This window comes from Canis lupus, chromosome 23, assembly GCF_011100685.1.
Source record: "Canis lupus familiaris isolate Mischka breed German Shepherd chromosome 23, alternate assembly UU_Cfam_GSD_1.0, whole genome shotgun sequence".
NCBI lineage: Eukaryota > Metazoa > Chordata > Mammalia > Carnivora > Canidae > Canis > Canis lupus.
In genome coordinates this window covers 50815128-50836208 of record NC_049244.1, presented here as the reverse complement: position 1 = coordinate 50836208, position 21081 = coordinate 50815128, and the positions used below count along the sequence as shown (strand labels likewise).

The window sequence follows — 21081 nt, the reverse complement described above, 5'->3', positions numbered from 1 at the left end:
ATTTGATCCCAATTAAGGAAAACTAGGAACATTTTGTTGTCATCTTACCTTCCTTAAATGAAGGAGGAAAAACCCCTCTGATTTAAACTGACTGTATAGCACTGTTTGGGTGAATACGTTGTTTTTCAGTCATTTTCAGACCTAGTATAATAAAAATTCCTCTTTAAAGATCAGTATATTTCATGCCCTCATGATTCTCTTTAGTATCTAAATAATCATTTACTAAAATAAACAGGTTTGTAACAAAAGGCACAGAGTTGGATTTTAGAATTTATAATTACAAAGGACCCAATATTTATAAACTTTGCACATCTAAAAAAAGCTCTCCTATCTATAGAACTGTACAACACTGGAATGTCTCAAGGAGTCTGCAGCCTCTCCCTGGCAATCTTAACCACAGCTTAAATTAAGAGTAAGTTCCAGCTTTCTGAAATGGTGTAAATTACAGTTGTGTCAGTAGGGAGAAAGATTTACTGAATGCTTTTCAGTTTGTTTTAAAGCCATGGAACCATTAAAAGATTCAGACCAACTCCACAGCTCTTGCTTAGTTAAAACAACTTACAGTACTATACAGGAATTTAACAATTATTACACCAGGGGGGAAAAGCACTCAGATCAGATCACTTTAAGTTGGCTGAAAGCGAAGGTGGCTTGACAGCCAACAAGATTTCTAGAATTCTTTTTCATATTTACTTCAGCACCTGTTGATGGGGACAACCTGCTCGTATTTTTCACTATAGCTGTTTGCTGATATACAGCTTGCCCCTTTTCCTCAAATATTTACCTGCAAAATAAAACATTCACTCTTCTCTTGTGACTTACAGTTGACTGCTACCTAATAGTTTCTGCTGATTCCTAGAGCACAAAAGCTCAAGCAGCAGGTTCTGATTGGGTCTGTTCAGTCACTCAATCGCACATTCATTCAACCAATCAACCAGCATTTACAGACAGATTATCCACTATGTGCTGAATTCAGTTATCTTCAATGGAACCAAAACAGCAGAAGTTTTAAAGAATTACGAGAACTTTTATTTTTGCTTAGTTTTATTAAAAAAATAAATATGTCATAAAGCTTTATTTTCCTTAAAGGAGAAAAAAAGGAACAAGTTTCATAAAATCAAATAAGCAATGGTAAGGTGTCTTAACTTGAAAAAGATTGGGAATCACTGGTTTACAAGTTATAATTGAATGAAAGAACAACTGTTAACAGCCACAGCTGGCTGTTTCATGCCAATGGCAGCAAACAACGAGATCAACTAGGGCAAAATAAATAATTGTGTGGAAGCCCTGATAAGTGCTTAAACAGACTGATTCACTGAGACATCAGTATAGATATATCTTGCTTTAAACAACACAGGAGTTCCTGAAAAGTTCTGTGTAAATGAAATAACCACAAACATACTAGGAGAGCTTGGTATCTCAAAGAATTCCATGGGGAATTCTTTTGTGAACAACCACTTCCACTTCTGTAAATCCAGGTATTTGCTTTGCTTACGGCAAAGTACACCTAGCTGCTTCCTCTCTGAACTGAGGCATTAGCATATACACTTAACATTGCTCCAGCCGGGCCAGTGGCACAATTTCCAAGTTTGTGTTTCTATTAAGTAGTGTAAAATACAGTCAGCCAGGGAATCGAGCTGCAGCTGGCAAAGCAGGCACAGGGGTGGGATAACCACCTTAACAAGATTTCCAAGCCAACAAATACTTTTGAGAGTCTACTTTGTGCAAAGCACAGTAATAAACCTTTTCGACTCAGTTATACATGTACTTCCTTCCTCTAAAACCTTGTCAGGGCCTAAGTCTGGAACTCTAAAAGTAATACTACTAATCCTCAAGACTGGCTTTAACCAAATTAGCTGCCCAACTCCTTCAGATTGGGGTAGATGATAATGGAAGAGACTGGGTTTTCTAAGGTCTAACTTTAACAACACAAGAATCATGTTTCATATAACCGGTTAGTGAAAAATTTTGCTGGTGACAAAAATTTTTCAAATGGTTCTTCTTCTTCTTCTTTTTAAAAGTGTCCTCTGAGTTCTCAGACAAACTCTGAAGAACAATTAAAGTCACTGATGCTCTCTAGTTGGGTGATACGTTTCAGTTCTGCTGATAGAAATAAAAATTGCTTTCCACCCACCAGAATTTCATGAACTTATCTTACACCATAAATGATGCTTTGGACAGGGAATGAGTATGGTAGTACTAGCTCCAGTCAGTTTTTATCATTATAAATACACAGAATCCTCACTTTGCTCACAGCCTCCCATTTCATTTGGCCAAACTTCTACCAGGCTTAAGCTACATTTAATTAGTTAGGCTGTTCAGTTTCTTTTAAAAAATGCTTCTAATACCATTGCTGCCGATATGTACAAGTGTGAATAAAAAGAGTATGCAATCTGTAGTCTTTTCCACACTGAGTACACTAACAACAATTAGTAAATAATTAAAGAATAAGTGGTCATTTTAAAACTTGTTTTTCTTTAAAAAAATTTCACTTTCTAGCACTTAAAAAATGGGTCTTAAAAGTGCCCTATTAATGTCCAATGCTGTTCCCATTCTGTCCCACCTATCCAAAACCTGCTACAAATGCTGGATCGAGTTCATATCAAATAATTTAGCAGTACCAAGATTTTTCAAATGGAAACAGTGTTACTGACTTCTTCATACTGGATAACAAAATAAGGGTAACTCTGATCATCATTAAAAATGACAAAAATCTGAGGCTCAAAGAAATTATCCACACAAGAGTCATACAGGTCGCTGGTGACACTGCCAGGGTTGACCGGAGGGGGCCTTCTCATGCCATGACTGCCCATTGTGTATCTGCCAGTTAGCACTTTGGCCAGAAACATGAAATGGACTCCTTTGGAGGACTTCTTAGAAAAGTTATGAGAGTAGCTTGCCTTCTTTGCAAAATAACTGCCTTGTCCAAACATGGTAGCATGCTTTCCACAGACTCGAGGGTCAAAGTTGTGCTTGCAGATTCCATCTACCACATCCTGTGATGTTCCATGAAATAAATGTCTCTCATTTATTATTCTGTCACGGCCAAACATTTTCCTGTTCATATATTCCTTTTTCCTAATGCAAAGAGTGGAGAGGGAATTCAGAAGAAGGTAGATATAGATCAATTTAATAGGCAAGATGTAGTCATAAACTTCTCTTTACCGTTTCCATGGGGAGGAAATGTTAAAGTAGCTTCCAAGGGCAAAATGCCATCAAAGAGCATATTAAAGGTTTAAACTTATATTTTCCACTACAGACAAGAAAAGCTCTTTTCTCTCCCCCCACCCCCTACACCTGTTCACGTGCTCTCTCTTCCATTTCAAATCTAGTTCACAAACTTACCTTCTCAGGATAGCTTTGTCTTAATTCCACCAACCTGGAGTGTCTTAATTCTGAGATTTCCCAAACCTGCACGTATTCTTTTTGTATTACATTTATTTATTTGTTGACTTGAAATGCAGCATAGTAAAGTGATTAAGAGCAAAGCTTCTGGTGCTAGACTGCCAGGGTTCAAACTCTAGTATATATCTTATCAGCTGTATGATGTGTGGCAAGTTACTGAACTTACGGAGTGTTGTAAAGAGTATATGTGAGTTAACGTATGAGAAAATACAAATATATTAGTTTTTTGAAAGTCTTTACTATTATGTTCTACTCTGTCATTAACTACATTAAGAACTCTTTAACTATTCATATTATGGACTCACCTTTTATATTTCTCCCAAAGAAACTGGTTTTGGACTCTCAATATTTGCAAAATTCTATATTTAAACTCAGGCACAGTCTTATGAAAAAGATTGTAAATGATTCGATAGCTTTTGTCCTCCACAGAAACAGGCACTTGGATGAAGTCCTGAGATGGATGCATATAAACCCAAGTTTCAGGGTAAAAGTTTGCTGAGGTGACCCCATCGGGGCAGATGATTTGTGATGATGAGGTTGCTTCAAGAGGTGGAGGAGCCTGTGTGGGAACACCACCAAGTGTCCTACAAGGGAGAGGAAGGAATGTCAATGTAAAACATAAGTACATCTCACATTATAGTGCTCTATAACAGTATTTAACATCATCACTTGTAAAACTTTAAGTGCTTATTTAGAAAACAATACAGAAAATGCTGTGTATTAAAACACATCTTAAAGTAACACTGCCTGTACACAGATAACCTATTATTAGCTTCTTCCGGACTTCCTCCTTGTGGAGAAAACTCTGGAATATACTGCTACAAGCCAAGCAAGCAAGCAAGCAAGCGCCAATTTATGTTTACTTTCTGAATCCTAGACTCCTCTTTTGCCTATACGGTTAAACTTTTTTCAAGAGTACAATGATAATTTCTATGTATTCTTCAAACTTTGCTGTACTAAGCAGAAAATGTACCATTACTAAAGACTATGTATGTGTGGGAGGAGCAGACTGATGGGGAGACAAAGTAAGGCAGGCCAGAAAGAGGAAGCTTAATAGGAAGAAGACATAAAATATTAAAAATAAAAAAGCTGGGATCCCTGGGTGGCTCAGCGGTTTAGCGCTGCCTTCAGCCCAGGGTGTGATCCTGGAGACCCGGGATTGAGTCCCACATCGGGCTCCCTGGGTGGAGCCTGCTTCTCCCTCTGCCTGTGTCTCTGCCTCTCTCTCTCCCTCGGTGTCTCTCATGAATAAATAAATAAAATCTTAAAAAAAAATAAAATAAAAAAGCTTAAGGGTTCCTGGGTGGCGCATTTGGTTAAGTGTCAACTCCTGGTTTCAGCTCAGGTTGTGATCTCACAGGTTGTGAGATTGAGCCCTGCACCAGGCTCCATGCTCAGGGGGGATCTGCTTGAAGATTCTCTCTCTCTGCCCCCAACCCTCATCACATGCACAGTGTTCTCTAAAATAAATAGATAAATCTTTTAAAAAAATTAAAAAGCTTAGACTTTTTGTATAAAAAACAAAAATCATTGGAATAGGCATTAAAAGCCGACATTTGCTTCATTTTTACTATCACATAACAACAAAGTCATCAATTTTATTCAAATTTTACAGCTTTAGGCGTGCTGAAGATGGAGCTAATTACTTTAAGCTCTAGACACCAGTATGTATAACCTTGAACCTTTAAATTCAGGTCTGTTACATCTTAATGGATAAGTTTAGGTAAGCAGCAGCTGAATAGTTATTTATTCCTGCCCAATTAAATGCTTACATTTAAATTATATTTCTTGGCCTTTTTCAAAACAGAGCAAAAGGGAAGAATCAGAGAGATAGGAAATCTTGGCCCTGAGTTGCAGACTCAGGGCCAGGGTACTGTAACACTCCTCAGCACAGAGCGGTCACAAGGAAGCAGTAAGTCTGTCAAATGGATTAGGAAACTAACATTTTCAAAAGACCTTTGTGACACAGAGGTTACAACTGTGAGTGAACGTGCATCTAATCTCCAAGAGCATATCTTACCAGCCTCCCCCCACTCGTAATCATAGCCACCTTATAGTAAGCACATACTATGGACAGGCATTTTACACACAGTACTGCTAACTGTCATAACCCTCCAAGACGGCTTGGTTATCTGTACTTTTTGAATAAAGAAACTGCTAATATAGTAGCAAAGAACAGAGACAGGATTTGAATCTAGGCTTATCTACAGTTTCTAGACAGTATACCCTTTCCACTACTATATAATATGTAAATCATACCACACACACGCGCGCGCGCGCGCACACACACACGCACACACTCCTCTAGGCTCCCATGGTTTGAAAGTAATGGATAAATATCATTGTTACAACTCAGGTTTGCCGGATACCCACTACCACCACCACCATCTCACACAGTCTTTTAAGAGATGGTTTGATAAGAAGCTAAAAAGCTATAGAAGCACAACTGCCTTCTCTAACACCTGCCCCCTTCAAGTGGCTGTGCCTACAATTTAGCAAGCCTCAAAGGTCCCTTAGGAGACACAGACAGGAGTTTATGGGAGGAGCCAGGGCTTACAGGATCCCCCACATGCTTTTAAATTCAAGGGCTAATTTAAAAGGGGCACTGGTTTCTACAACCTTCATGGCAGAGGCATAATAGTTCCTGTCCTCTGGAGCATTTTCATAAAGCCTTGACAAATTCCTCCAAAGCCTTCATTCACTAGCACATTTTTCTGAAGAGAGGCCCCACTGCTTTAATCAGATTCTGAAAGGTCTGTAACTTCTTAAAAGGACATCACTATTCTCGAGAAATGGCAGGAAACACAATATAATCTCTTTATTTTTAGCCGTTCCCTTCTATTCCTGCTTTGCAAAGAGAGTAAGTTCCAGCCTACGAGGTTTTCCAGTATTATTAAGGATTGAAGTTTCTGAGTTGAGGGAAGAAGGTTAAGATTCTCCCAACCATTCTACCCAAAATAGGTTTTAGGCTGCTGTCATAGCCATATTGAAATGCTGGCACTGACCAAAGAAGACTCACACTTGAAGATGAGCCTGTGTAAATAAATCCTATCAATCCTAAAACATTAGATTTCATATATATAATTTTCATCCATTCCTATCTATAGATGCTTACTTTTAATGAACCAATGTCCTAATTGGGCTAAAACATAAAAATGCATACAGTCAGCTGATGGACTTCTACACTCCAGTTGCCATGGGTTAGAAATATATCTTCCAAGCACAGTTACAAATATGGCTTTATTTTCTGAGGATATTAAGTTTGTATTCAGCTCATGGGTATTCCAACGACATATCATGTGCTTCACAGTGCTGTACCAGCCTTCTTTACAGAGGCAAAGTTGAAGGGTAGGGAACTTGTACTCAAGGACTTCTGAAGAATGGATTTTCAGAATTCAAGGTCATCTTTTACAATCTCCTTCCCTCCCCTTGCCATTTCAAAGGATGTTTCCTAACCCACTTTCAGTGATGAAGTAAAAATTCATTTTATCCTTTTTGGGGAGAAGTCAAACTGATTCAGGCTTTCCTATGACCATGGGGTGACTGCACAGGATATGCCCTTTCAGCTGAAATGAACTCTTAAATCTCTAAATCTGAGATTTGTTTGTGTATGCAGCCTCAGCTCAAGTATTCCAAGAATATTAAAGAATAAGCTCCTTTTTATCAGCCTCATTAAAAAGCAGCAAGCAAAAGGAAAAAATATTTTCTTTGTAACTGTGAGTGATGGTTAACTAAACTCGATTGTGGTAATCATTTTGCAATATACAAGTCATTATGCTGTACACCTTAAATTTAAGTGGACAGAGTTGTATATAGTTAGAGCTCAATGAAACTGGAGGGAATTAAAATCACTAGGGAAATTTATTTATGAGAAGTCAAATTTGCAGGAAATTCAGAGATTAAGTCAGCCAGCCCCCTCATCCCACCTCTCTTATTCTGGCATTCCCAATTCTTAGGCATCTCTGATTCCCTGATAACTGTGGCCTTTTTGATATTTATGTTTTAATCTGACTCTCTGTATTTACTAACACTTAAAAACAAAACTTTCTTCCTGGCTAATATTAAAATCATGGTCTATTTTTGCAGTTGGCTTTTTGAAACTAATCCCTCTCTACTTTCTTCCCACTAGGCCAGTCTGAGTGCCCCACAGCCCCAGACTCCAGGGCAGATAGGAACTGAAGGGGTGCATTTACCCATTCCACCCTGGTGAACTTGCTGCGTCTTTGCTCTTTTCTCATTTAAGTGTCTGCATAATCTCTTTGATTTGCTAAGCTCTTACTTTATACCTGATTATCACTATTTCAGACAAGAAGACTAAAATAGGAAATTTTAAGAAGAAAAAGGAAGGGAGAATAGAGTGACTTTGTTCTCTTGTAAGCCTATGTTATAAATAGTAAGGTGCCAAACTTGCAACATTGATTCTACTACTGCTTATATTATTTTCATAGTTCATACTTTTACAAAATAAGCCTAAGTGTAACAAGAGGAGGGAGGAGTTATTCCATAATTACTTGTCTTAGGATTGAAATAAATCAACGTTCACCATTCTGCAAAACTTCTCCAACAATGCAGCACTCGAATGAGCATTCTTACTCTCACTCAGAAGCTACATCCCGCTTGATTGGCTCAGCATGCCAAGCTGCTGGTCTCACTAATGAGTTCCACCATCTCACTAGGAGGACAATATGTTCCTAACTACTGGACGCTGACACTATCTCCAGCTGTGCTAGTGAAATCACAGAAATGGCATTTTTATTAGTTTCTAATAAAAAAAATAAAAAGAAACCTACAAGGTAAAATTTTTTACACTTGGATTAGAAAGAAAGCACACATTTACCCCAAGCCAACATATATTTCTAAAATCAGCCTTACTAAAAATTGCTTTTGGATACCAAGCATTTCAGGGATTTTTATTCATTTGTATTTTGTTTTTAATGTTCCCTTTGCAATCTCAATTAGAAATCATTAAAAAATTCTGTCATAATGATCCAGGGAAAACAGTTTGAGACTGAAATTAAAAAAAAACAAAAACAAAAACAAAAAAAACAAAAACACCAAAAACACAGATTATAAAAACAGCATCTCTACGATTAGGAGAAGAGAAAAACCAGTAACTCTAGACCTCCCCCAGTCATAAAACCAAGTAAACTTAGCATCATTATAAAGATCAGGCTCTAGATATGGTATATCTGATGAGAGTACATTAACAATTTCCCTAGGGTTACTAATGGCCATGCTATTGGTAACACACTCCATTTTTCTGGCATCTATGGAGATGTACCCATGGGCATCTAAGGGTGGGGAAGAAGAAATAGCACTTGGGAAAAATGGAAGAAGAGCTCACCTACAATTCAGAAGAATGAGTTCAGTATCAACCTAGAAATATGACAGGTGATTTTAGTGAGTTTTATAGGAAGGTAGGCCTTACTTATAGCAAATGAGAAGGCAAATTATTTGAAAAGAATTTTTCCCATGACAATTCACTCAAGAAAGGAGAATTAGAGAATGTCACCTTGAAGGACTCTCCCTACTTGCCCTGGCAGTTTACCTGTACTGGGAGGTAGTCCCATTACATGGATGGTTATCATTAGGAAACTCTGTATCTTCCACAAAAGAAGCAAATGCAAACTACCTCATTCTAGATATAATTAGTTTTTGTTGTGCAAAAATGTTATTTCTGTTTGCTTCTCATTTAAAAAAAAAATCAACTGGATAATCAGGTTTTGTTTTGTTTTGTTTTTTAAGGTTTTATTTATTTATTTATGAGAGAGAGAGAGAGAGAGAGAGAGGCAGAGACACAGAAAGAGGGAGAATCAGGCTCCACGCAGGGAGCCCGACCTGGGACTCAATCCTGGGCCTCCAGGATCACGCCCTGAGCCGAAGGCAGATGCTCAACCACTGAGCCACCCAGGCATCCCAGATAATCACTTTTATGTTAGGTTAACTGTAGCTTATCTGAACTCTATCCTTTAAAACCTTTTACTCTTTGGCATTCAGTTGTACATTTATAGAAAATGAGAGTAAAAATAAGGCTTTCCACAGACACTTACTGTAAATATGGAAGCAGTGTAAAACAAGAGCGGAAGAGGGGTCTCCTTTTTATTTCTCTCCTGAAGAATGAGTTGTGGAGGATGTAGTGGTTGTTCCACATCATAAATCGGACCTCTTTCAGACCTCGAGAGTTGGCTTCTTCAATCAATCGAATTACAGACTGGAGTAGGAAAAAGAAGTTAGAAAAAAGCAATCACTATGAAATATGAAAAATGTTACTGTAACTAAAGTCAAAAATAGTTAACCTTCCTGTTAACATCAGAAAAGTATCAACGAAGTGCAGAGTGTCAAATTTATTCCCTTTACACAAAGGATTTGGGGGTGGGGGGAGGAGACGGTGAGGGGACAAACAGAATAGAAAGATGTTCCCTCTTCAGAAGAGCATGGATTTCCACCTTATAAAACACGTGAAGCCCAGGGAACTATTCTGTTCCATTTGGAGGCCTTAACAATGTCCTAGAAATTTTTTTGTTTTATCGCTTAAGGAAATTTTCAGAAGAGGATTAAAGATGGTAGTATATACAGTTCAAATAAACTAGTTAAGTTCCAAACCCAAGAAATCTTTCAGAGGTAAAACACAGGGACAGCCCAAGTATTCTGAGAATACATTTTAAACAGCCTCTTATTCTCCTTGGAAGGTATTAGATACTGGTGATTACTTAAAAGAGTCTCAGAAATCTTAATTCCATTGTGTATTATTAAGCAATTAACATACAAGTAGTTTTCTTTAGCTATTGCCTTAAAAGAAAACCTAAGGGTAAATAAGTCAGTTCTCCCTTTCTGTAATGCTAGAAATGAATTTAATCAAATTAAAGAAGTCAGATCTTTGGAATGTGAAATTAATCTCTAACATCCATTTTATTGTTTTTAAACTTGACTCAGAATTCTCCTTCAGAGGCAAGTAAATCCATCATCATTTTAAAACCTCGCTTTATGATTGATGAGTTATTCTTACCATCTCAGACCAAAGATGCATGTATACATATGGCAGAATTTTAAATGACTGATTTGCCTGACCACAACTCAATAAACATTTTCAAGTATTTCTTCCAGGAGCTTAAGAGTGCTTGTTTCCCATTAGACTTCCGAAATGCTAAGTGTAACACATGATCCAATGAACATGAGCCCAGGAGCCAGAAATAGCCAGAATTACACCAGTGCTCATCTCATTAAAATTATTCCAAAGGGGCACTGAGTCTGAGTATTTACCACCATAAATACTTGATCTCTACAGTGTGAAGATACTGGGGAAAGCATTTTACCTCTCTGGTAATAGTGTATTTATGGATTCCAGATTAATGGAAAGAAATACATCCTCAGAAAAATTGAGAATAATGTTAATCAACAAGACTCAATTTTACATCAATAAGCTCTTTGATTTGTTGTTCTGTGCAGTTACTGTTGTAAAGGAAGAAGGCAAGGACAGTAAAAGACAAAAAAAGCTTTAATGCACTTTTTGGAAAAAGAACCTGTAAATACCTCAGGATATTCTCTCCATCCAAAGTGGTCCCTACAGAAGAACTTCCAGACTGTGTGATAAACAGAGTTTACATTGCTAGAGGGTGGTGTGGACAGCCTTCGTAGTTGGTCAAATTCAGTTGTTTCATACACATTCATGGCATTCAAATCTGCCCAAAATTCTTGTCCTCTAAAGAGACCCCCCCCAAAAAAGAACTGTTAATACATTTGCAAAATAGGAATATCTAAACATTTCAACAGACATTAGAAATATATAGTATAACATGCTGTAGAATTTTCAAAATTTGTCTTATTTGGAATAAAAGGACATGACTGCTTCTTTCCCCTTTTCCTATATGCCTTTTCTTAACAAGACCAAAAAGTTCCAGGCCATGGAGTTATGGTAGGACAGAGGCTATCCCACAGTATCACAGACCTAAATCAATCAATGTAATTTCATCCTCCACCCTGGTCTCAGCCAATCAGGGAGTTTTGAGATGAAGTTGACATAGAAAGCAAGCAGAGAAACAAACAAAAGAAACTGCTCTTGAACCCTGTCTTTTTTTCAGAGGCATCAGTTTACCTAAGCCAATACAGAATACACAACATTGCCTGATGAAAGACAGGGGAAAAAAGGAAACAATTTTAAAAAGCCCAGACGAGACCAATATTACTATTCTACCCAATATCAACACTATCTTTTATCCCAGGGATGGAGGGGGAGAAATTGACAAAACATTAAGAGAAAAATAGTTTGAATTATTATGAAGTTTAGCTATGTGAATATTTTTGTCATTTTGTTACTTGGTCTGCTGCTGCTGAATCAGTACTTCATAAATATCTCAATATTGTTGGGGGGAAAATTCCACTATATGAGTCAAAATCATTTAAGAAATTATAATGGGTAGTTCAATGAAAACATCTGCCTTTCTTTTTTAATGGAATTTCATCTAGTGTTTGAAACATCTGAACCATTATTTTACATAACTGGAAAATGTTCATTGTACTGTTCTCTTTTTGTGTTATGTTTCAAAAGGTCCCTAAGAACACATGAAAAAGAAAATATAAAGTAACATCATAGGTACTGGCAGAGTGACTAAGTTTCCAAATACATTCCTTCTTTCCACAACGGATTTCTAAATGGATGTCTGTAACACACACATATTTCAGATCTAGTGGCACTCACAATGACTGGGTATATGAAACTCAGGTGTTTGAACAAATATCACCAATAATTAACTTATTTCCTTGCTGTAAATTAGGATTTTGAAAAGGGTATTTATTAATTTTGACCTATGGGTTTTGTTGGTTAGTACAAAACTTTCCAAATTCTGCTCTTGGAACACTTGTTTCAAGGACTGTTAATAGGTATTCTGTGTAAAAAGCATTCTGTGTTCAAATGTTTGAAAAAAAAAAAAAAAACTTGGTTACACAAAGTTAAACAATTTACTTATGCAGCCACTCCTCAGTCCCTTTAATATGCTAAGGTAAATATTGAAGTACCATGATGAGGGCTATAAAGTATCTTTCTAAAACCGTGACAGTGCTCTCTTCCCTTTTTTCCCCATGAATACTTATTAACGTCTCTCAATAAACACGCCTGGCAAATGTCAGGGAAAGAAAATCTATTTCTTACCCTCTATCCTAATGTTTATAAGTTTTGAAACAGATTCTATTTGAAAAAAAACCCTTAGGTCTATATATCCAACTAATAGTGCTGTGAAGCACATAACCTATAAAAACCATTATGTACCTTTAAAAATTCCTAAATAGCTTCCCAAACCCTAATTTCCTGCTTAGAAAGAGCACTGACAAAAAAAAAAAAAAAAAAAAGCGTACTCTGATAGGATATAATCTTAAAAGGAACATATACCTTTACATATACTTTTAACTAAGTGTGAAATGGAAATAAGATAATAAAATGTAGTTCAAAATCACATTGACACTTCTTGTTTCAAATGATTTATGTTAAATAAGGATATTTAATTTAAAAGGAAAAAGATGTTCCTGGAAAATTCTTTAAGAAAGAAGAAGAAACACTGAAAACAAGAACTCTTATACCTAAATTAAGCTTCACATCAAGTTGCTTTAAGCAATTTTCACTTAATTTTAGGAGAATCTGATATTGAACAGAGAGATACCTGTTTCTCCCTCTTAATTAAATTATAATTTAAGTTCCAAACAGATTTTCTTGCTTTAAATTTTTTTCCCAGTAACTGTTCCCAATTATGAGCTAAATCCTCAGTATTTTCTTAAAGGAATTCTTAGAACAGCAGTTATTATGTTAATATGCATTATAAACAGCCAATGCTTTTTGCTGTTAAAGTACCAGATTTTATTCTGGACATCACTCTAGCAATTTCTGTTTAAGCCTGTATTATTAAGACTTCATAGATAATGATTTGCATGAGAAAGACATCTAAAACTGCAGCTTTTGCCACATCCTCTGTGCATTTCAGTCCATTGGGCATTATGAAATTTCTATGACAAATCCTAATTTACTACAATCAACTGTTCTTTGGATTGATGTATCAAAGTACTGTTTTAGCTCTATTTGATTTTCAATATGCTTTTCTAGACTTCACAGAGACAAAACAACAAATTTGAAAAACATTAAATTATCTTTTTATAAGATTAATTTTACCACCTGCTCTCCCTTAAACAGGGAATGCTTAAAAAATCCAAAGCCAAGAGTTTCTTTTCTCCTCCATCTGCACCAGTAAAAAATGCATGCAATACAGATGCCAAATGTTCAACACACACCACTCTTCTTTATCAAACCATTGTTTCTTATTATGAGAAAGCAGTTATGAGTCATGTATGTGTGGTAATGGTGATGGTGGGCTGTATTAGGCAATACACAAAGAATTAAACAGATGTAGTTCCTGGCTTCCAGGGGCTTCAAGAGAGAAATAACTAGCAAAACACAAAACCAGAATCCATACATCTGCCTATTTAGATAGGCAGTCATCATTGCCACTCATCATTGGCAAGTGCATCCTGGGAATGAGAAGACACAGAGCAGGCATGCAGCATTATGGGACAGGAGATGGTGACTGGTATCTAGGAACAGATAAAGGTTAGGAAAAGTTAAGAGGCTTTCTCTAAAACTTTAGGGACAGTTTAATAACAGGAAATAATACCAATAAAGAAAGGGTTGAAGGGTTGTATGGAAGAAAAAAAAAAGGTGTTCTTCAAGGGCTTTGCTTCTTGGAAAAAGGGTAGGGACAGGGAGGCATAGGAGCAGTGCAAATAGCTGGAAAAGGAAATCTTTTAAACAGATAAAGGAATGTGAACCAGGGTAAAATAGACAATGTGAGAAGAGTCAGGCCATGAATTGAGGAAGTAAGCCCAGGGTCTCAGAGCCTCAAATTTAAGAGTACAAATTTAGAGTACTGAGCAGATGGTGATAAAGGGTCAAAGCAATAAATACCGGATGTGTGAAGACTGAGCAAGAGACTGCTAGAGATTCGGAGGTAGAGAGAAACTGTAAAAGTAGGGTATAATAATCCTGGCAGATGAGAACCCTATTTGCCTAAGAACATCCCCACTGTGGGACTGCCAGAAAAGAGAGAGTAGGGGAGATAGCCACTGTGCAGGACTTAGATTTGACTAAATATATCATATGGCTAAATCAATCAGTACTGACTTAACCAAGATATAACCTTATCATGATGAATCAGGAAAAAAAAGTCTTGTAAACAGATTGATGATTTTTGCTACAAAAGGAAGAATGAACTTAAATTTCTGAAATATTAACAATTCTGTTTCCACATGCTTCACCAAGAAACACACCACCACACATACCAATATAAGAATCCAGATCAAAACTAATCTAAAATTCTAAAAGGAACACTCATTCTCATAATTTAGATGCTTTATAACAATGATTCTCCTCCTACTCAACAAATATCTTGACATACCAAGACAACATTTTCCAATGCTTATTATCTATGCATAGAGGACCAACACCCACACTAAGTCAGAAAGAATGTCCCACAACCATCATTTCTTCTATGTAAATTTCAAATACAAAGAAAGTAAACAGAGCCCATGATGTAAATGATAAAGAGCTATAATGAAAACCAAAACTATTTAAAAAAAAAAAAGTTGCTAAATGAAACAGAAATTAAGAACCTAAATCTCTCTGTTAGATAAATAGTTCTTAGGATTATGCATTTGGGAGCTCAGAAAGGAATGTAACCATTTTAGATAATTTATCTGTATTTTTAAGTTGTCTGAAACCAACACAGAAATGTGAAAAACAAAACAAAACAAAAAAAATCTTAAGGAGACACACTGATTAAGCACTGGGCTATGTGCTTGGGATAAGATGAAAAAGGTCAGAGTTGGCAAGGAGAGAGAGATACAAGCAAACCCAGTGTGGTTATGGTGTGAAATGTGGCACAAAGGTGCTTCTGGAACAATTCAGAGGCAGAGGACCTACCTCTGCTGGAAAAAGGGGTCAGGAAAGGTGCTCATGGGACGTATCCTAGAGTAGATGAAAGCCAAGTCTGGCTGGACATCAAGCAGACAATGGGAGGCAGGACATCACATGCAGAGTGACTGGCATGTGTAGAAGCCAACCAAACAAGGCACGAGAGACCTAAGAGCACGCAGCACATACAGTTCATGTGGGAGGTCAGGGTGTATGTGCGTGTGAGGGGGATGATAAGAGATAAGACTGGACTGGATAGGGTGGCTGGGGCCAGATAATGAAAAGCTTTGTATGCTGGGTTAAGAGGTCAGGACTTGACTCTGTGGGCAATAGGAATCACTGGTTTATTTTCAACAAAGTTCAGACGTGCCTTTTAAAAAGCTACTCCAACAACGGTGGTATGGAGGACTGATTTGTTTATCTTTGGTAAGAGAGGGTGGAGAATGGTGGGGGAAGGGTGGAGATAGGCACTTACTTGCTTAAATATTAGCATGTTTATTATTAATATTTATTACTCTACGCCTAGCCATCTGTAACTATTAGAACCACATGAGACAAATGATGACAGAGAGCTAAGGAGGCAACAGTAGGAGTGCTTTGAGAGATATTTAAGAGTTAAAATCTAACTGCATAAAATAGGATTACATGTGAGGCTGAAGGGAATGAAGAGTCCAGGATGTATCCCAGGTTTCCGATCTGGATGACTGGGTAAGGTGCCATTACATGAAACAGGGATTGCAGGGGGGTGGAACACATTTAAACGGGAAGAGGATGCAACTAAAATACAGAAGTCAGACTTTAGCAAAGGTCAATTAAATATAAATTTTCTAGACCCTACTCTGTAGGGTTTTAACCAGATGGGCTAGATTTTGGAAATTTGGCTTCCATAATCTAAGAGCTAACCGGTTTCTATAAGGATAAACCTGTGATCTCAAACTAATTATCACCCACCCATATCAGCCAACTAACTAGACACAATTAATAGGTCCTCTTGTTTTATTACTATGATGTAGAGTAAAAACTTCTCCCAAAACGGAGGGTCACAAACAATAGAAGGATAAAGATCAAATGATGTATAGAGAGTACTTAGGCTCTTCTGCTATGCTTGAGACAGGCATGACAGATGGGACATGTTTGCTGCTGCTATAGAAATTTCACAGGCACACAAAATATAGCTGGCTTTTGATACCTGGCTTTGATGTTTCCAGAACTCATTTAGCAATGCTGAAATATCTAGCAGCTTATATATTCCTTCAAGTATGTTACAAGGTAATGAGAATCAAAGCCATGGCATATTCAACACAAGCATTTTGTGAGAGCAGTGTAGTTATTAAACTTCAGAGGACCATGTATTCATGGTCCTAACTTTACGCTTCAGAAGCGTAGTAAACGGTCATTTATTCTGGTACTGAGATTTTTGCTAATACTGACTCGTAAATAGCTCAGAGGCAATAAAAGTTGCCTATAAATGCTTACAAACAAGGCAACATCTTTCAATACTTATCAGAGGTTAAAATGTTTTTTAATGATTTTATTTGTTTATTCATGAGAGACACACAGAGAGGCAGAGACACAGGCAGAGAGAGAAACAGGCTCCTTGTGGGGAGGCCAAGGCAGGACTCCATCCCAGGACCCCAGGATCATGACCTGAGCCGAAGGCAGATGCTCAACCACTGAGCCACCCTGGTACCCCAGTTAAAATTCTATATTGAACTTCTTTACTAGGACATGCGTCTTAGTACCAACTGGATTTTTCCCCTTGTATCCAGAAGTAGCTATAGACATAGACACACCTACAAATCAAAATTAGAAGTTTACATTACTATGCACGTGACCCTCAGTAGTTATGGGTGGGCAGTATTGAAATATTGAAAATTCAATCTGTCCACCTCTAAGGAGACCCTAACCTAATCAAGGCAGGCTTGCTGAGGCTTAGCTCACTCTGTAAAACAATTAACATCAAATATGGATTTATCTTATGGTTCTAAGTAACTCAAATGATTTTTGAGTAGGTAAAAATATTCTTCACTTTAAGATACAATGAGTTTCTAGGAATCAATTCTTAAAACAGTGATCATTTTAAGGCAAAATTCTGATTGTATAAGCTGCTCCATTGGTGCTTCCTGAAACACCTTGGAAACAGGTGAATGAAAAAGCAGTAAGTTAGTGAATGGATGCTATCTAGAACCACATTTGATCTGTGTGCTAAACCCTATGTCTGGTTTAGACATCGAACTGTGTCTTAAAGTCATTCTAGAAGTGAACACTGTGAAATAAAAATGAGAGGATAAGAGGAGAAAAAAGGAAGGCAGATTTCCTACATGAAAGAATATCATCTTTAAGCTTTTGTAATTCTATATTCTCCAAAAGCATGTGAGGAACTAAACAAACATATAACAGTTGAGTTTATTCTCAAAAACCTTTGTACTAAGACACATTTGAGTACACCTAAGTACTTCATAAACCCCTAAAAAATACCATACACTGAAGTCCCTTCTGCCCTATGCAACCACTAAAAGCAAATGATAATATCCACTTGAGGAAAAAAAAACCTGCCAAATTTTGTTACGTTGGGCTTTTTTGTTTGTTTTTATTACAAAACTACCAGATCTAAGGAAAGAACACAAAAGAACTAGTAAGATGTGGATAAGCCTAAAATCTTTCACAAATAAAAATTACACTTATGAGATCAGAATATCTCACTGCTATCTATTTACAGAGGCATGGGATTAAATTTTGCACTCTGAAGACATCAGAAATGTCATACAGCCGTAACTTTTATCCAAGTTCAGTCACATGTCCTGAGGCACCTAGAAGGTAACTTAAGTGAGGCATACTTCCTAACCATGGCCTGAAGAGGAAGTGAAACCTAATTTCTACCACACCAGCTGGGATAGAAAGCACAAGATAGATTTTTAAAAAAATGTGTACCATACCTTACACTGCCTGAAATTATGCAGTTACTGCTGTTTACGAAGAGAGGTAAATATCCCCATTTGTTAAGTGAAATATTTTTAAAACTGTGAAATTTCTATCTTACCTCAAAATAGACAATAAAAATTGTTTCCCATGTACTCAGGGCACCATACTGATTAATTCAATTTTGTGAATACAGAATTTTACAGCACTAAAAGAGGGCTGAAACATATTTGTTTATACAATTTTTCTACTTGATTATAAAATCGGTTGTATGTAAATGCTAAAAGTGTTTTAAAATAATTGTTTTCAAATAACCTCAAACAATTCAGAACTCATTCACATGTAAATGAAATACTAATTACAAATAATTATAGATGATGTCCTCTAATGACCACCAGTAAAAAAAATACAATCTACTAATTTATATATTGAATTTTAAAATTATAAACTCCTTAAAAAAAGGTTTTATTCAGAATTTTCTCAATTTAGCCTTGTCTTTTTCCCCAGTTAGTACAATGAGCAAATTAAAAATATACACTTTGATGGCTTATTATGAGAACCCAGAGATGACTAAGAAACTCTCAAGACTAGAGATTTGAATGTATGCAAACTAATCATATAGAGAATTCATCATTTCCTGAGTTTTTTTAAGCAAATTTCTCAAAGAAAAAAGACTTCCTACAGAAAACATTAGGAGATACTTTTTTTAATCGTCTACATTTTGTAAACTGTGATCACAAAACCTTTCAATAGGGCTTTAAATCAGTAACTTTTTCAAGGAAAAAGATTCTCTGAAGCCAAGTTTCTCAGACAGATTCAATATTATCAATAGTTAAAACAGCCTAAAATACTTTTTGGTAACAAATTAATTGTAGAACACTTTATACAATGCTTCTGATGTGTGTCAGCATTTGAACAATCGAAACGTCAGAAAGTAAATAAGCAAAGTTCCTTCTGTTTCACATATTCTACCTCCATTCAAGGACTTTTTTTTTTTTTTTTAATTACCTCAGAAGGCAAAGTTAGTATTTCTCCTGCACTTATTTTTATTCTCTCAATGCCTGGAAATGAAAGAGCGAAGCCAGGTGACAGAAACCAAAGACCAACCGCAGCAGGAAATTATTTAGAGTATTTTGTGCTATTTGCCCTCTTACGCCCTGATCAGCTGCAGGAGCTGTGAAGATCACAAGGTGCAGGAGGCAAGATTCTGAAAGCATACACACTACTACAAGCAAAATCACCCTTGGGCCTCTACTCCTGCCATTCTTCCCTATTTAGTGCTGTTTAAAATTTCAAGCAAGAAGGTCACCCAAACTCTATGGCTATATGTCAAAGGAAAAAGGATTTAAAAAAAAAAAAAAAAGGATCTCTTAATCCAAAAAGAAAAAAAAATTGCAACAAAGAGAAATTCCTGCAAGTATGGCCTAAACATATTTTCCAGTCATATGAGAAGTGCTATGTTTCACATAAGATTATTCACAAATCCCTCCTTATGCTCAGAAGCAATAGAGCCAAAATAAAGGACATCCATTTGCATAAAGAATACAAATTTCCTGAACTCCTTCTCAATAACTTAGTCATGGGAGATTCTAATACACTCCTGACACATTTTGTGGCACACATACTCACAAATCACTGGTTTCTGTAAAATGTGAAAGGGAACAGTCACTAGTATTCTAAGAGCCTACCCTTTCATTGTGATGACCATGCAAAGGTTCTTTACAGGCCAAGTGGGTGTTACCAGTAAGTAAACAGCACATTGCAGAGAAAGATCAAGGAGACAGACACATTTTGTAGTGTGGACACAGCAAACAGGAATGCTTAGTTAACTCCCTTCTGTGCTTGTCTTAGCAACAGTAACAGGTTAAGTCAGCAAGAAAAATTGTAAGTTTCACAATTAGAAGTTTATTAGTATCATCAACTTCTAAAATTTATTGATTACAGAATTGCTTATAGTTAGCTTAAGACTAAAATACTATAATTTTGCACAAATCAAATATAAACCTTATAAACTATCAAATAAATGGATTTTACGTAAAATGCTTTTTTCCCCACCGACTTCAAAATGTATTTCAGACTTTACCCCTTGCAATTTCAGATTCCCCTATTAACAAAGAATTAATCCATATTAGGATTTCAAGGCTTTTAAAAAGTTCATGTATCAGGGACTGGGCTGGATTAGGTTTAACACTTACAGGGTTTTTAAATATAGGCAAGTCTGTGCAGTAGAATTCCTGGTCCCTAGAAAGCACTACCATAAATAATCTATAAATATAAAAAGAATACATTTGGTTTTGTTAAAGAAGTTTTTCATATCTAAAATGTAACTGGTTTGCTGCTAGAAATGGTTAACTTTAGAAGTATTTTATTCCTTTGTATAGCTTGTGTTTATGGTGTTGCAAAGTATAGTTCAACTCAAGCTATTACCTAAAAATTTCAAACCCAGAATGAAATAGAACATAGCTCAACCCTCTGTACTCTAGAATCTTCCAAAAAGACACAAAAATTACTCATATTCACTTAAGTTTAAGAATCCCAGTTTTATTTTAAAAGAGAAATTCTGCTGCTTTTATGAAGGGAATTTCTTGCAAAACTTATTACCAGTGTCTAATTACCAGAACCAGACTTATAGTTGTCCCAAAAAAAAAAATCTTCTAGTTCAAAATACATTTGTTTTTTCCTTTGCAAAAATGATACACATATACTCAAGTTTTCCTTCCACAAAAAGGCAAGTGCAACTCTCAAACAGGAAGTAGTAATTATTAAAAGTTGCTGATCAATGTTAAGAGGACCTCAGGTCCTAATGTGAT

At 36.4% G+C, this 21081-nt stretch overlaps 1 protein-coding gene across 2 annotated transcripts in view; it reads right to left on the bottom strand.

The window, feature by feature from the left end:
• Positions 1-1006: 1006 nt before the first annotated feature.
• The window catches only part of TIPARP (TCDD inducible poly(ADP-ribose) polymerase), a 29642-nt gene continuing 9567 nt past the window's right edge, over positions 1007-21081 (bottom strand). For both annotated transcript variants that reach the window (XM_038571279.1, XM_038571280.1), the window contains exons 3-6: positions 10936-11104; positions 9456-9616; positions 3711-3989; positions 1007-3078 (exon numbers count right to left, since the gene is read on the bottom strand). In XM_038571279.1, coding sequence (XP_038427207.1) covers positions 2631-3078; positions 3711-3989; positions 9456-9616; positions 10936-11104 — 1057 coding nt within the window. In that variant the 3' untranslated portion in view covers positions 1007-2630. The remainder of the gene's footprint in view (positions 3079-3710; positions 3990-9455; positions 9617-10935; positions 11105-21081) is intronic.